This window comes from Python bivittatus, unplaced genomic scaffold, assembly GCF_059951505.1.
Source record: "Python bivittatus isolate LINGU-HERP-01145 unplaced genomic scaffold, Pbiv_v1 ctg000480_np1212, whole genome shotgun sequence".
Taxonomy (NCBI): Eukaryota; Metazoa; Chordata; class Lepidosauria; order Squamata; family Pythonidae; genus Python; species Python bivittatus.
In genome coordinates this window covers 85361500-85379041 of record NW_028277075.1, presented here as the reverse complement: position 1 = coordinate 85379041, position 17542 = coordinate 85361500, and the positions used below count along the sequence as shown (strand labels likewise).

General features: G+C 40.0%; 1 protein-coding gene across 6 annotated transcripts; it reads left to right on the top strand.

Moving 5' to 3' along the window:
* Positions 1-1846: 1846 nt before the first annotated feature.
* On the top strand, positions 1847-14675 carry FAIM (Fas apoptotic inhibitory molecule). 6 transcript variants are annotated; one of them, XM_088146473.1, is made up of 5 exons: positions 1847-2281; positions 7235-7358; positions 8117-8345; positions 11720-11769; positions 14267-14675. In XM_088146473.1, exons 2-5 carry the CDS (start codon positions 7248-7250, stop codon positions 14414-14416), a joined length of 540 nt encoding a protein of 179 aa, XP_088002599.1. In that variant the 5' UTR covers positions 1847-2281; positions 7235-7247; the 3' UTR covers positions 14417-14675. The 6 variants fall into 6 exon arrangements, with proteins under 6 accessions (XP_088002599.1, XP_007440641.1, XP_015745799.1 ...); XM_007440579.4 differs by having other exon boundaries at positions 1847-2472; XM_015890313.3 differs by having other exon boundaries at positions 1848-2977.
* Positions 14676-17542: the final 2867 nt, after the last annotated feature.

Sequence of the window (17542 nt, the reverse complement as noted above, 5' to 3'; positions counted from 1 at the left end):
CATAATTCTGCTGTCTTCTACAATGAAAACCCTTCAGATACTTGAAGCTGGTTATAACATCTCCCTGTAGTTTTCCGTTCCCCAACGATTTCTTGTAAGTTTTCCTTCTAGGCTGTTTATCATTTGATTACTCTTCTTTACACATGTTCCAGTTTGTCAATACATTTCCTAAAATGCAGAACCTAGAATTGGCACAACTACCCAGGTGCAGTCTGATCAACACAGAACAGACAGGAATGATGATTTCCTGACACTCTACTACTGTTAATTCAGCCTTGGCTTGCATTTGCTTGTTTGCAGCTTCATCGCATGACTGGCTCATGCTCAGCTTGTGATCCACAATGTGCTGCAGCATCTATCTGTTTGGGTTCATATATATGGCAGAAGGAGGAAACCCATTACATATAACTTAACTGTGAGACTATAAAACTATAATACCTTACATAATAGGTGAATCTTATTGCAATCAGAGGGAGGTAGTTAAGAATAAATGTTAATAGATCTATACACTTGCTGATCTCACTTTAGTTAATGGAGAATGAACCACACAGAGAGAATATAGTACCAATGAGCTATAAATTTATTTTCAGTGGAAATCCTTGCCGTTGAAGCTCTCTTTCTCTCTCTCACACAAAATACTTACACAAGCCCTATCGATGAGATGGAGGTGATCCTGTTGACACTGTATACTTGGATTTTCAAAAGGCCTTTCACAAAGTTTCTCATTAAAAGATCTTGCCTAACTGAGCTGTCAGGGGATAAGAGCACCTGTCTTTTGATGGACTGCTAACTTTTTAAAAAACAGAAAGCAAAGTGTAGAAATAAACACAATTTTCCTAGTGGAGAGAAGTAAGAATGGGAATCCCTCAAAGATCTGTCCTGGGACCAGTGCTTTTTAATTTTTTCAGAAATGATCTTAACTTAGGGTTACATAGTGAACTGGCCAAGTTTGCACATGATGCAGAACTGTTCATGATGTGAAAACTAAAAGAACGCCAGAAGGATCTCTTTTTAAACTGGATGAACGGCCATCCAAGTGAGGTAAAAGATTAAGTGTAAAGTGATGTTCATTGGGGAAAAAAATTCCCTAACCAATTATTGGGGGGGGGGTCTAAGCTGTCTGTAACTAACCATGTCTTGTGAGCCACTGAAAGTCTTGAGATTGAGTAGCCTACACATTTAATAAATCAATAAAAATCAGGAAGGTTTGTGGTCAGAATGGATAGCTCAGTGGAGATCTTAGAATGATGTGAGGCAGGACAAATTCCACAGCAGGTATCATTTCGGAAGGGACTGAAAATAAAACTCTCAACATTATGATGGTCTGACACAAATCTAAAGTATGTCCACGTCTAGAGGAGCGTGTAGAGTTCTGGTCACGACACTGGAAAATGGATATAATACAGCAGGAAACAATGCAGAAGACAGCAACCAAAGGGATGAGGGGGCTTGAACGCGAGGCATGTGAGAAAATAATATTTGGGTTAAATATTATTTGAATAATAGGTCTAAATAATATTTAACCTAGAAAAAAGATGACCATGAGGAGAAATGATGAAAGTTTATGAATTCATCCATGGGATGGAAACACGAGAGGAAATTTTTCTCCTCAAAGGGGTCATCCAAGGAAGCTGACTGGAAGGAAGTTTAGAAAGCAAGACATAATTAACCTGTGGGATTTATTACCCCACGGTGACCATGACCACGACCACTCATTTGGCTGGCTTGCAGAGAGAATTCGCCACATTTGTGGAGAGCAGTGTTTCCCCCGAGGTATGCTTTGGAGGCATACCTCTAGATAGATCCCAGTTGCTGGGGGAGAAAAGCTGGAGAGGGCTAGGTCTCTGCCTCCTGCTTGCAATCACCGAGAGGCCTCTGCTTGGCTGCTATAATTAAAACGGGTCTGCACCTGGGCCTGCTCCAGCAGAGCTGTTCTTAGGATCCTAACTCCAGATGAGAGCAAAGGAGTCCAGCACAGAAGCGGAGCCGAAGCGGCCCCTGCGAGGCTACGCAGGCTTCCTTGGAGTAAGCCGTTCCCAGGGCAACAGCTCCCCCCGAAAGCAGTGGAGCTTGTTCCGAGGAAGAAAACAGCCCCGGTGGAGGCTCTACCCGGGAAAGCCTTTGAAGAGGAGCAGTAGTCGGAAGCGGAGCTGTGGCCCCGAGGAAAGCCCGAAAAGGCACAGAAAGGGCGGGAGGAGCTTTGCTCGCCTGGGAAGCCGGCGAGGCGTTTCCAGAGGCGGCGCCAGGGAGAAGCCGGAGTCGGCAGAGATGAAGCGCCCAGGCGGGTAGCGGAGGCCCCGGGACGCGTTCTCTCGGCCGGGCCCTACGCGTGTGCGCGCCTGTTGCCAGGGAAGGAGAGATGCGCCGGCTGCCCTTTCCAGGCGACGCGCTCGCTCTTCTCTCTCGGGCCGCACCGCCATTTTGGGAGCACGGGCTTTCAGGAATGTGAGAAGTACCGAGGCAAGCGCAGAGGTTTGCGGGGAAAGGGGCGAAGCTGCTTCCCTGGCCGCCCCACCACTTTCTCTTCCTCGGGCTGGGCCAGCGCGGTTGGGTGAGGGCCGGAGACCCGCTATCTGCACCTGGAGCCGGCAGGGCCCTCTTCCGACCCGGGCAAGGCCTCGCTTTCGACAAGCAGTCGGGGGGCTCTGTCCCTGAGGCAGGTAGAGCCAGCCTTTTCTCTATCGCTCTTGCGGTGTATTTCAGCCTGGATCCGGAACCATAACGTGTTAATCGCCGTAGCTCCAAAGTCGCCCCGCTTTTAAGCCGGATTCAGAACCAGCCTCGTTAATCGTTGGCGATGGTGGAAGTGGGCCGAATCCTCGTTCCCTTCAAAAGCATAATTGGAGGAAAATGGTCTTTTTTCTGGTCCGGAAGGTGTTAATCCGGGTCACGCGAGTATCTGTTGACGTGTCCTAGAAACAGGAGTATACAAACCTCAAACCCTAGTCCTGCCTAGAAAGGAAAATAACCACAAGTGGTATGAATTATTCTTTTAGCCCGCTGTAATTCTTCTCTAGACGGGAATGGCTTTTTCTGTGTAGAAGGGTGATTGTAACCATGCAAGTATTTGTGCCCAACCTCATTATTTCAGATGAATCAGGAATAAAAAAAAACCACTTTGAAAAATTGTCTTCCCTGAACTTTGAGCACGTCTATATACAGAGGCCTGTTCACAACTCTTTTTCAGTAAAATTTCTAGAATTCATAACTCTGGGTTGAATGAAGTTAAAAGTGATTTATTAGCTGATTCGTACAACACTGCAAGCCTTAATATCGTTTGATGCTTAGCGTGTTGTGTGAACTCAGTTTATTTGACTTGTAAATGTATTTTATGGTGTATTCTGCAAATTCAACTAATTATGGTTTATTGAATACATCATAGTTTAGCATATGGGCAAACTAGGTCAAATTTAATTTGTGACATGATCACATTTCCTGTTTTTTAAATTCAGAGTTGATTCCTGGAATTTAATTTAATTTGTTTTGTAGAATATTTTGCTATAGTTTTCACCAAGCTGAAACCTAGAGAACTAAGCAAAGAATCCTTTTTAAATTTAAGCATTGCATCAACACAAAAGCATTCTAGTGGCCTGGATAGCACAGAATTTATTGTTGTTTTACTTCATAGTAGAGTAATGTTAATCCATTCTTGCCAGATATATAAAAAGTGCCAAAGTCAGAAAAAAGCAGGTTAAAATGGCTGCTGTGGGAAATGTTTTCCATCATAAAACATCATTAACTAGAATTCATCTCCAGTTTCACTAACCACACAGGGCACTCTGTATTGCCTCATCTGTCTTTTTATTTTCTAGTTTGATAAGTATCTTCCAAGCACTGAATTACTGCTACCACCACCTTTTATTTCTTAAGGATGTCTGTAGAATTCTTCTGCCGCTTTAAAGAAAAACATGGAAATGCATATAATACTGGACTTTATCTTTTTATTTTCTTTATAGCATGCCAGCTCTGTGCTTATTTGTTTATAATTAAAATAACCTACCTTTCAAGTCAAGTGGGGGGAAAATATGTGGGTGCTGCTGTAGCACCTGCTATTTTAAACCTTGTATCTTTTTTTAAAAAATGTGCTGCTGGATTACTTAATGCACTTTGTGTTTCAAAAGTGTCAGGAATGAAACCAGAAGGAAGAGATTGCTGACCTTTAATGTTAGCTTTGATATATTAGTACAAGTAAGCAGCTTAGAAATTTCTTATTTTTGTTAAATAATTGTGTAGCATCTTGTTGCATCCATTAGCCGAGAATCAAGATCTGTTGATTTATTTGTGCCTTGTAAGTTCATGAATGCTAGTGCACATTTGCAAATGTTTGGAAAGCAGGTTCAGCCTGCTTTTTAGTGAATGATTATAAGTGGTAGTTATTTCTAGGTGAACTGCACAGGCAATGTTTGTGTGTCCAAATTAATTTAAAGCCACTGGCAAATTGGGCCTAATAGATCAAGAAGTGAACTTAGAACGCTTCCCTCAGCCATTCCCCCCCCCCAGCTCAGCACAAAAGACTTGAAATGGGGGTGATGTGTCATGAACACAATTTTTCTAAACATCTGTCATTTAGTTTTTACTTTTTCGCTGTTACTTCTTTCTGCTTTGTTTCCTTTTTTGCTGCTAATTGGATTAAAAGCCATTTTGTATGCTATGGCATCTTCGAAGGACAGTGCTAACAATGAAGATAATGTAAGGTAAAATGTGCCCCACAGGGTAAGAGATATAGAAAGTGCTGTTTTTAAAACAAGTCTTAGCCAAATATATATCTCTTCATTTCTTTGTTTTATATACTGCTATGGTCAACAGGGATTCCCAGTGGTTAATATCAGCAAAAACATCAAAGTAAAATCAATAAATACAGTGCTCATATTCATATGTGGTACTCTAATTTCTCTGCTAGGTTTAATATAATGGATTTCCTTATCTATCAAGATGTTATGTGGAGCTTGTCAGAGATGCTCTTCATCTGTATTATATTTAATTTGATGTTGGAACCATAAGTCTATCAGAAAGACAGGAGAAGGTCCAGATTTAACTGGCTGGGATTGAACACATACTGTGGTATATTATGCTTTAGTGATAATTTTGTAAGTTCTAATAGTTTGGTAAATTATCAGGTTACTCAATTAATCAAGTAATATACAGTACTGTGCAAAAGTTTTAGGCAGGTGTGAAAAAATGCTATAAGGTAAGAATGCTTTCAAAAATATACAGTATATAGTAATTGTTTATGTTTATCAATTTACAAAATGCAAAGTGAGCGAACCAAAGAAAAATCTAAATCAAATCAATATTTGGTGTGACTACCCTTTGGCTTCAAACCAGCATCAATTCTTACACTTGTACACTTGCACAAAGTCAGGGATCTTGTAGGATTAGAGTCAGGTGTATGATTAACCAATTATACCAAGCAGGTGCTAATGATCATCAATTTCATATGTAGGTTGAAACACTATCATTAACTGAAACAGGAACAGCTGTGTAGGGGGCTTAAAACTGGGTGAGGAACAGCCAAAACTCTCCTACTAAGGTGAGGTTGTGGAAGACAGTTTCATGTCACATGTCATACACCATGCCAAGACTGAGCACAGCAACAAGACACAAGGTAGTTCTACTGCATCAGCAAGGTCTCTCCCAGGCAAAAATTGCAAAGCAGACTGGGGTTTCAAGATGTGCTGTTCAAGCTCTTTTGAAGAAGCACAGAGAAACGGGCAACACTGAGGACTGTAGATCCAGTGGTCGGCCAAGGAAACTTAATGCAGCAGATAGAAGACACATCATGTTTACTTCCCTTCGACATTGGAAGATGTCCAGCACTGCCATCAGCACAGAACTAGCGGAAACCAGTGGGACCCAGGTACACCCATCTACTGTCTGGAGAAGCCTGGCCAGAAGTGGTCTTCATGGAAGAATTGCGGCCAAAAAGCCATACCTCCGACGTGGAAACAAGGCTAAGCGACTCAACTATGCATGAAAACATAGGAACTGGGGTGCAGAAAAATGGCAGCAGGTGCTCTGGACTGCTGAGTCCAAATTTGAAAGATTTGGCTGTAGCAGGAGGCAGTTTGTTCACCGAAGGGTTGAAGAGCGGTACAATGATGAGTGTCTACAGGCAACAGTGAAGCATGGTAGATGTTCCTTGCAGGTTTGGGGCTGCATTTCTGCAAATGGAGTTGGAGATTTGGCCAGGATCAATGGTGTCCTCAATGCTGAGAAATATAGGCAGATACTTATCCTTCATGCCATACCATCAAGGTGTGTGATTGGCCCCAAATTTATTCTGCAGCAGGACAACAACCCCAAACATACAGCCAATGTCATTAAGAACTATCTTCAGCGTAAAGAAGAACAAGGAGTCCTGGAAATGGTTTTGCCCCCATAGAGCCCTGATCTCATCATCAAGTCTGTCTGGGATTCCATGAAGAGACAGAAGGATTTGAGGCAGCCTACATCCACAGGAGATCTGTGGTTAGTTCTCCAAGATGTTTGGAATGACCTACCTGCTGAGTTCCTTCAAAAATGGTGTGCAAGTGTACCTAGAAGAATTAATGCTGTTTTGAAGTCAAAGGGTGGTCACACCAGATATTGATTTACTTTGGGGTTTTCTTCAGTTTGTTCACTTTGCATTTTGTAAATTGATAAACAAACAATTATAATATATATTTTTGAAACCATTCTTACTTTACAGCATTTTTTCACACCTTCCTAAAACTTTTGCACAGTACTGTATTTCCTATAGGGTTTACAATGAAAATTGTAAAAATTGGGATTTTCTGGGAATAAATATTCCAAGAAAACTTTCAGTCTTGGAACAATTATATGTGTTCACTTTCTGTCTATAAACTGACCTTGTATGAGTACAATGAAAAGACTGATCAATGTTACTCTGTTCAGGATTTAACAAGGTCTTTAAAAATTGGGCTGAGTGATTTTTGCTACATCTAATGTAATGTGTCACTGTTGTTTTCTTTTTTTTTATTAGGTATACTAAAGATATAAATATGCATATAGATAAGGATATGCATATGCCTCAGGGACCAAAATCTTTGGTAAAGACTAAGCTCATAATTTAAAGGGCTGCATAGTAAGTTCTGTAAATTTAATTAAGTTTCCAAAAAGAGGCCCTCGCTAAGTTGAAGCCACTTTAGAAGCATATTTCAATGTTGAATGGTACTGCTTGAGGTAGGTCAAATGTATATATTTAAATGTTTTGTTCTTGTATGTCTCACTACAGTTACCTAGACAGAATGACAGACCTGGTGGCTGTCTGGGAAGTAGGTCTGAGTGATGGTGTTCACAAAATTGAATTTGAACATGGGACCACATCAGGAAAACGTGTTGTGTATGTAGATGGAAAGGTAGGATATTTATATAAAATGCACCCAGTTCTTTGAAAAATTGGCATATTTTGTGTAGATCTGGTTAGCTAAAAGAGTACTCCTCAAGAGACGTGTTGCGATAGGCTTGTCTGGCCATACCAGCTTATCTCCTTATTTCTTTCCTGTTGCATTTCCCTTATCTCTTTTTCTTTCTATACTTTTTCCTCCTATTGATCTATTGCAGCCAGAGTCAGTCATGTTTTCATTACCATAAATAGACTTCTGTTTGTGAGAAAAATGGCCTTTAACATCAGAGGGTCCCTCAGTTGACCTCCCCTTTAGCCCCTCCTTCCTTTCCCTATATTGCTTTTTTTCAAGCAGAAGAGCAAAGGAAAGGGCATCTTGACAGTATGATGATTCCTTTCATTCTGGCGTATGGGAATTGAACTCCAGCTTCTGGATTTATAGCTGAATTATCCCACAGGATCAATTCTGGCTATGTTTTCTTTCTCTGTGAGGGGCAAAAAAGCAGATGAAGGTGGAGAAGGAGAGTAGGCCTATCTCATTCAAGTGACCAACACAGTGCTGCAAATGCTTCTACCCCAAATTGGGGAAATGAGCATGTGAGTACAATCTGAGTAGGTAGCCCATCTTCTTGCAGCTTCCTGTCCCAATTGTCCAAATAAAAAGTCAGGGTCAGCTACATTGTATTATTTTTTTAATTTATTATTAAATTTATATGCTGCCCATCTCCCCCTAAGGAGGGTGACTTAATTAATGTCTTTTTTCATACATAGGAAATAATGAGAAAAGAATGGATGTTTAAATTAGTGGGAAAGGAGACATTTACAGTTGGAGCGGCTAAAACAAAGGCTAGCATTAATATTGATGCAGTCAGTGGATTTGCATATGAATATACTCTGGAAATAGATGGAAAAAGCCTCAAGAAGTATCTGGAGAACCGGTCAAAAACAACAAACACTTGGGTATTACACCTAGATGGTACAGATTTTAGAGTTGTTTTAGGTATGTTATTTTCCTGAAGTCTCTTCTGTGGTTTATGTACAGTTTTCATTGTATTTTATTACTTTCCAAAGTGCATTAATGTTATAACCCGTTTATTTGAAATAAACTATAAAGTGAATATCACAGAGAAAATCTATTTATGTAGTGGCTTAGAGTTGACAATGACTTGATGGCACATAATCAATAAAGTTAGTTATATATCATGATCCTGGAAATATTCTGGGATTAGTACAAGATCTCTTTGATTAGAAAAGGATTTGTTAAATTATTTTTAAGTTTTAATAACTCAGCTTTTTGTAATTTATTAGCATTGGTTTACATTTACTGTTGAATCTTAATTATGTAGTGTTGGCACTATATTACCTTATAACAAATTGGAAAAAATGTTGTTATAAATCCAGAAAACTTCATGATCGTCTTAGATATATGTGTTTCTGTGGACATAACTATGAGGATTAAGGATACTAACTAACAAGCTTGCTTTAATAGCAGCATGTTTTAAAGAAATCTGTGCCTACTGTCAACCTGTGTCTGCTACATTAATACCTAGAAAAAAATGTTGTCACATTCAGCATTCTCTAGCCCCTGGTAAATAGTAGGAGCTTTTCTGATTGCAGAAAGACAACTCAGAATTGAAGTCCTTCTGTCAAACTGCTATCAGCTATAGATTTGATAACAGTGCACACTCACATCCACCTGCCCTCTAATTTCGTAGCCACCATAATTTTGACAAGGTCACAGCTTTCTTTCAGGCAGTATTGAATTTTTCAGAAATATTATTTTAAAGTGCCTTTTTAAAAAATTTGCAAGTTATATATTTATATATAAGGCATCTTTTACATAAAAATCATTGTCCTTTTTCAGATGAGTCCATTTTGCTATCAAATTGATAGGTATTTAACTTTTTTGCAATCATAGAGTAAGTAGGACCTGCAATAAAATGTTGCAGTTTAGCGTGCTTCTGTTAAGGATACCGTTCATTCTATTCTTCCTTCATTGGATTTTTTTTTCTCAACATTCCATCAGCCTTCTGTGGCTACTTGACATTGTATAAGTCTATTAACTTTTTCTTTTCTGCAGAGGCACTATTTTATAGTTATATGAACAGCAGTCTTAGAGAACTATATGTATATAATGAGATTTCAGCTGGACCAGAATGAGATTAGAAATGGAGTATTTTCATGTGATTTGTAGAATTTCACCAAAAAACCCTTGCCTATTCACTCTTTAGTGTGCAATTTGGGGGTTTTCCTGTATGAAACTAGAATTTCATTAAACAAGTACTAACTTGCCCTTGTACTTTGTTTGGCTAAATATCTCCAGTACTGCTTACACTGCTTCATTTTATTGGCTTTTATCTGCCTGTCTGTCTGTCTGTGTTCCTACCATAAACAACTATTTTTTTTCTTTTGGGGGGGAAGAAGGGTTTTTCCAAGCTTACATCGTTCTTGGGATCTTCAACATCATAATGTGGCACTTCAAATTCCTTCTCTCCTTTTCCCTTAGCATTATTTTGTACCATTTACAGTGGGGTAAAAAAGTATTTAGTCAGCCACCAATTGTGCAAGTTCTCCCACTTAAAAAGATGAGAGAGGCCTGTAATTTTCATCATAGGTATACCTCAACTATGAGACACAAAATGGGGGAAAAAATCCAGAAAATCACATTGTCTGATTTTTAAAGAATTTATTTGCAAATCATGGTGGAAAATAAGTATTTGGTCAATATCAAAAGTTCTTCTCAATACTTTGTTATATATCCTTTGTTGGCAATGACAGAGGTCAAACGTTTTCTGTAAGTCTTCACAAGGTTTTCACACACTGTTGCTGGTATTTTGGCCCATTCCTCCATGCAGATCTCCTCTAGAGCAGTGATGTTTTGGGGCTGTCACTGGGCAACATGGACTTTCAACTCCCTCCAAAGGTTTTCCAAGGGGTTGAGATCTGGAGACTGGCTAGGCCAATCCAGGACCTTGAAATGCTTCTTACGAAGCCACACCTTCGTTGCCCGGGCAGTGTGTTTGGGATCATTGTCATGCTGAAAGACCCAGCCACGTTTCATCTTCAATGCCCTTGCTGATGGAAGGAGGTGTTCATTCAAAATCTCACGATACATGGCCCCATACATTCTTTCCTTTACACGGATCAGTTGTCCTGATGTTTTTCGCCTTTGCAGAAAAACAGCCCCAAAGCATGATGTTTCCACCCCCATGCTTCACAGGAGGTATGGTGTTCTTTGGATGCAACTCAGCATTCTCTCTCCTCCAAACACGACGAGTTGAGTTTAGACTAAAACATTCTACTTTGGTTTCTTCTGACCATATGACATTCTCCCAATCCTCTTCTGGATCATCCAAATACTCTCTAGCAAACTTCAGACGGGCCCGGACATGTACTGGCTTAAGCAGGGGGACACGCCTGGCACTGCAGGATTTGAGTCCCTGGTGGCGTAGTGTGTTACTGATGGTAGCCTTTGTTACTTTGGTCCCAGCTCTCTGCAGGTCATTCACTAGGTCCCCCTGTGTGGTTCTGGGATTTTTGCTCACCGTTCTTGTGATCATTTTGACCCCACGGGGTGAGATCTTGCGTGGAGCCCCAGATCGAGGGAGATTATCAGTGGTCTTGTATGTCTTCCATTTTCTAATTATTGCTCCCACAGTTGATTTCTTCGCACCAAGCTGCTTGTCTATTGCAGATTCAGTCTTCCCAGCCTGGTGCAGGTCTCCAATTTTGTTTCTGGTGTCCTTTGACAGCTCTTTGGTCTTGACCATAATGGAGTTTGGAGTGTGACTGTTTGAGGTTGTGGACAGGGGTCTTTTATACTGACAACAAGGTCAAACAGGTGCCATTACTACAGGTAACGAGTGGAGGACAGAGGAGCCTCTTAAAGAAGTAGTTACCGGTCTGTGAGAGCCAGACATCTTGCTTGTTTGTAGGTGACCAAATACTTATTTTCCACCATGATTTGCAAATAAATTCTTTAAAAATCAGACAATGTGATTTTCTGGATTTTTTCCCCCATTTTATGTCTCATAGTTGAGGTATACCTATGATGAAAATTACAGGCCTCTCTCATCTTTTTAAGTGGGAGAAATTGCACAATTGGCGGCTGACTAAATACTTTTTTGCCCCACTGTATATAGTTTGTAAAACATTGTCATTAGCAATGATTGACAACCACAATTTTAGCATATGTTAACTGAAATCCTGACTTAAGGAATGTTATATTTAAGCATTGTGTACAACTAAATCAAAATAAAAGAAAATGTAAACAATGGAAGTGCTTTGGTCTGGGCACAGCTTTAGTTATGCTTAAAATGTTGAAATTGTGTATAATAATTTATGTGACAATCCTTTTGTGATTATTTTTTACAGAGAAAGACACAATGGATGTCTGGTGCAATGGTAAAAAAGTGGAGACAGCGGTACGTAACATCAAAGAACATAACTTCAAGAAGATTCTTTCAGTTGAAAACAATTAAGCAAGTCATAAGTTAGAGATGATATTTAATAGCATCCTTCTCTCCTCCCCCAAGAAATGGAAAATTAAGACAAAATCAACAGCTGGGATGGCTAAATACCATAAAAAGCAATCATAACTAGCATAATCCTGTAGAATTTTAAAGATTATAATGGGTGGGAAATTTGTGACCTTCCAAATGCTATAACTACTAGAAACATTACCAGTTATCATTCTGGCTGGGGCTGCTGGGAGTTACAGTTCTACAGCAACCCAATATAAAATAAGCAATAGGAGTGTCACAAGTTCATTTTTTGATGATACAGACACAAGAAAGAAGATAAGCAGAGTTGTATTTTACCCATGCAGGAGTCACTGCTATTGAGCAGATGCAAAAGTGCCACTTTATTTTTACAAACATAAAGACATAATCTTGACCCTTCCTACTCCTGTGCCTGTCTTACTCCTAATTCCTAATCTCCAGACTTCTCTTTATTATTCATAATGCACTCTAGTACCTTTTCTTTAGATTTAAGTACTGTGGTTTTTATGTTTCTTCCATATCTCAGTTTCAGTCTGGGAACAAAATAAGCTATGAATCAAGCTTTTTCAGTGTCTCCAAATTGGTGACTGTCTCTTTAAATGATGCTGAGTTCACTTCAGCCACTCTATCACATTTCACTTTCATTTCTCTTTTTTCCACTTCTCTTGCCAGCCTTTTGTCATCAAGTTACTGCTTTCCTTATAGTTTTGTTTAGTAGCTATGTCTGTTGGATGAGTCACTTGGAGGCAAGCTTCAGCTCTGCCAAGCCGTTGTATCTCTATTCTTTGCTTCACTGTTGAAAGCAGGACTGACTTATACATTAGGCAAAATAGGCACAGTGTTTTAATTTTTTTTAATCAGAAAAAGATAAAAATAAAGTAGAAGTTACTTATTTTCATGCCTTTAAATAAATACTTATTTTCATGCTTTTTAATAAAAACATGCAAAAAAACCCACAAAACATGAACATCAAACCAATTACAGTGGAACCTCGGGTTACGAATTTAATTCATTCCGTGACTCTGGTCGCATCCCGAATTGGTCGCAACCCGAAGGAAATTTTCCCATAAGGTTCAATGTAATTACCATTAATCCATTCTGGCGTGGAGGACAGGGAGGCAGCTATTGCTTGGAGAGAGAGTCCCCCTCCCTACGACCACGTGTCGGGGCGGAAAAATGGCCGCAGACCACGTGTCGGGCAGAAAAATGGCCGTGGACCACGTGTCAGGGGCGGAAAAATGGCTGCGGACCACGTGTTGGGCAGAAAAATGGCCGCGGACCACGTGTCGGGCGGAAAAATGGCCGTGGACCACGTGTCGGGCGGAAAATGGCCACGGACCATGTGTCAGGCGGAAAAATGGCCGCGGACCCTGTCACAGGAGGGAAAATGGCCACGTATCCTGCTCGTACCCCAAGGCGGAGTTCGCAAATCGAGGTAAATTTTTGCGGCCGGAGCTGGTCGTAACCCAAAAAGTTCGTTAACAGAGGCGTTCGTAACCCAAGGTTCCACTGTATCTTGTTTGTAGGTGTATGTGACAGACATAATCAGTTGGCCACAACTGATTATTATTACCAAATAACATATATTATTTACTATTCCCTATTTCTTTGTAAAACTACAGAAAATATATTTAAAAATCCTATGAAATGTAATTTTTAATACTATTATTTTTATGGAGGGAGGAACCCACCAAAGCAAAAGTGTGTAGGGCTCACAAAAGTCCTCATGTGGCCCTAGTTGAAAGCTGTTTTTCCTTTAACCAGGCTATTGCCACTGCCCCTCCTTGTCTTCCTCTCAGTCTTGCAATACTCCAACTCATCTTTTCTCACAACAGGTTCTTTCCCTGACTTGAGTTTTGTTTCTTCCTTCAGCAGAAAACTATAGCCTCCGGACACCCACAGATATGTCAGCACTAGGAAAGCTCCCACTATCTTTGCTGCTGTCGGAGCTCCTTTTATCACTTAGTTTAATGGCTGGGAGGTGGAAAAAGTATAGAGATTCATGCAGGTTCTGGAATGCTTATGCCTCTTTCAAAAGGGGAAGGACTTGCACCTCCAGAAGCTTGGCCTTGGCTTCCAGACCAAAAAAAAAAAACTCAGAAAAGTGGGGGAAGGTTTGCTCTTTCCCAACCTTTTACAGCTAAACTCTACTACAAAATAAATGGGACTTTCCTTTGATAAATTCCATACATAAAGTGATAAAATAATTGCACTCTTACATTTGAAATTGAATTGTTATCTTTTCTGGAAATTCCTAAAATCAAGGAAATGTTGAAGGTTAAGTTTGCTGTCCTCTTGGTATGCCGCAACTGTGAATGTTTTATGCTTTGTTGAAACAAATAATTATTTGATAGCTAATGAAGGCTTGAAACAGAATCATTAAATAGCTTTTTCATCTCCTTTTTTATTTTTTTGTCAGGGTGAATTTGTAGAAGATGGGACAGAAACACATTTCAGTATTGGAAAGCATAACTGTTGCATTAAAGCTATCAGCAGTGGGAAGAGAAGGGAAGGAATTCTTCACATGCTCATTGTGGATGATGGAGAAATTCCAGAAGCCTTGGAATAGCTTTCAGAGACTAATGCAGATAAAAATATCAGGGATTTTCAATTACTGCGGTAATTGACAACTTAAATATTTACTTGTACATTTAGTCTGTGATGGATTTTTTAAGTTACTGCATAGGCAATTCACTAGAGGGCCAAATGAATGTGTAAAGTTATGTATAATTTCTAGTTATTTTCTTATATAGGGATAGTAAAGGGAAACTTGACTAATGTAGAAATTGTTTACATGGGACATTTTAATAAAATAGTGCAAAATCAAAGAGTCAGTTTGTTCATTTACATGTTAGAGTCTGGTTTTTATCCCTTTAAATTAAGTTTAATTTTTTAAAAAAGTGTGTACCACAATGAGGCTAAAAATATCTTTAGATTTATGATCAGTTAAACTGATACCAGCCGTCTACATGCCTTTGAAGCCAGTTTTCAGCTCTATGTGCTATGATTGCTATAAAAGTCCCATATCTATCTTCCCTATGTCATTCATTCTGTGAATGACAGAATGAGATCTATCTCATGACCTAGTGAGATCTATCTAATGAGGCTTATGGAACTCATGGTCGATGAGTGCTTGTGTTCAGAAAAGGTGAAGTCACGATGTCCTTTGGCAACTCTATAACTGCATATAGAAGATACAGTACAGTAGAATCAAGTGTTACATTTTCAAAATCCATGTAGCTTTAAGAATGTAAACAAAATTTCTATATTATTCCCATGAATATAGAAATCTAAAGGAGAGAGGGTAGGTAGGTAGGTATTTATTTATCTATTTATTTATTTATTAAATTTGTATGCCGTCCATCTCCCTCAGTGGGTGACTCTGGGCGGTTCACAATAAAAGTAAAAGGCACAAACAGTTAAAAAATAAATAGCCCATTCATTAATTAAAATTAATTAATTAAAAAGTCAAACTACAGAAAAAAGCCCTATACATAAAAACTAAAAAACATTCAAGATGATGGGGGAGTAACATCAATTACCCCACAAGCCACTTCCACTGGTGTGAGGCCCCAGGTCATCTGGCATAGCCAGGATTTCACATTCTTCCTGAAGGCCATGAGAGTGGGGGCACATCGCACCTCTGGAGATAGGTTGTTCCACAGATTGGGGGCCACAGCAGAAAAGGCCCTCTTCCTAGATTCCACCAGTCAAAATTCCTTGACTGGTGGAGTCTGCAACATGCCCCTTCTGCTGGATCGAGTGGGGCAGGCTGATATAACAGGCGAGATGGCTCCTCAGATGACCTGGTCCTGTGCCATGAATGGCTTTAAAGGTGATAAACCTTGAATTGGACCCGGAAGCAAACTGGCAACCAATGCAGCTCGCGTAACAGTGTTATATGGGCCCCCCAGGGGCATTCAGAACCGTCTATGCTGCTGCATTCTGCACCAGCTGAAGCTTCCGGATGCTCTTCAAGGATAGCCCCATGTAGAGCTCATTGCAGTAATCCAACCGGGAGGTGACCAGGACATGAGTGACCGTGCGGAGTACCTCCCGATCGAGGAAGGGGTGTAACTGACACAACATGAAATTGTGCAAAGGCTCTCCTAGCCACGATTGCCACCTGCTCTTCAAACAGGAGTCAGTCCAGGAGGACTCCCAGATTACGTACTGGGTCTGTCTGGGGTAGTGCAACCCCATCAAGAACCAAAGATGAGGAGGCGGAGCTGGCGTCGCGGCGGTACGGTGTGCGATCTGGAGCTCCCAAGATCGCAGCTGATATCTCCGATGCTGGACGGTCCCGAAGGACCTAAGCCGTCCCGTAGAGACGGCGACTAGATAGGGCACGTCCTGTTGATCCCAGGGATATCGCAAAATCTCTGGTTGATCCGGGAGAAGTCCCTGAAACCAGCGACGGAGCAGCAGCCATTGAGACTGCAAAAGCCGGGACAGCTCCAAACGGAAGAAGAAAGTGTGTCAACCGGGTGAGATGGACCTTAATTATTCAATTTTGCTTAGAGAACACCCTAAGTAATCCAAAGTGAATTTTTAAAAGTGAAGAAAAGTGGGACTAAGCGGCGAGATTAAGCCTTTGGGAAAAAATTTTTTAGTTATTTAACTTTCCCTTTTTATGGACTTGAATCTGGCAGAGCGTGGTTTATTTCATTTTTAAACTCAACTGGACTGGCTTTTCTGTTTGATACTCAATAATCTCTGATTTCAAGCATTAGGACTAAGATTTTTTTTTAGTGTTTTAAGAAGCATATTTCTTTTTCTCTTCTTTTCTCATTCTTTTTCTCTCCTCTCTCCCCGGCTGGGAAAGAGGAAAAGCAAAGCGAAAGCTAATGAAAGAAAGTAGCACTGCCACCTAGAGGCTTGGATATATATATATATATATTGTTTTTTCTACTGTGACTTGTTTTACTCATACTCAAGGACTCTTAAAAAGATAGCGAAGTGCATCACAAACTGTTTATATAGGTGCCACCTGAATAACTATAAACAAGACAGCGGAGAGTGGATTCTGAAAATGTTTAAGGTGGAAAGCCTGATTTAGTCACAAGAGCCTTGGACATTTAGTGGCAGTAGCGTACTTCTTGCTAGAGCCTTGGTTTTCTTTCTTTTTGTTTTTTCCTTTTTTTTTTTTGCTCCTTTCTTCCTCTCTACCTTCTCTTCAGCTGGTTTTCTTTTTTTTTTTTTTAAAAGAAAAGAAATTTAGCTTTCTTTTCCTCTTCCTTTAATTTTTTTTAACTGCATACTATTGGATTAAGGCGGACAAGTGCCTGAAGGTTTTTCCTTTTCCATTCCCTTTTATTTCCAGGTTTTTTTTTTACTTCCTTTCTATTGTTTTTCATTCTCATTTTGTGGAATAGTATCTGTGGTTCTTGCCTTGTTCTCTCCCTCTTTTCTTTTTTCTGCAGCTTTAAGCATCAAGATGAGCAAGAAAATAACAGCCCCAATCCCATCAACGTCAGTAGCTTCCTCTTCACCTCCTGGGAGACAACGTTTAATTCAGACAATGATACAATATGAAAAAGAGAAGGAAGTGACATTACAGGCAATTATGCAAGAAATTCAGAAGATTGGAAAGAGGACGGAGAATATTGAGCATAGAATTGAAAAGACAGATGAAAGTATACAACAGATGATGACAAAATATGAGGAGAGATTTAAGAAGATTGAAGATGAAGAC

What these genes read in the sequence shown, in the direction of transcription:
- FAIM (XM_007440577.4), top strand. Translation starts at nt 7,206, where the DNA reads ATGTTTTGTTCTTGTATGTCTCACTACAGTTACCTAGACAGAATGACA. An exon ending in AGATTTTAGAGTTGTTTTAG is followed by an intron (nt 8,346 to 11,719) that starts GTATGTTATTTT and finishes TATTTTTTACAG; the next exon opens with AGAAAGACACAATGGATGTC. An exon ending in GTAAAAAAGTGGAGACAGCG is followed by an intron (nt 11,770 to 14,266) that starts GTACGTAACATC and finishes TTTTTTTGTCAG; the next exon opens with GGTGAATTTGTAGAAGATGG.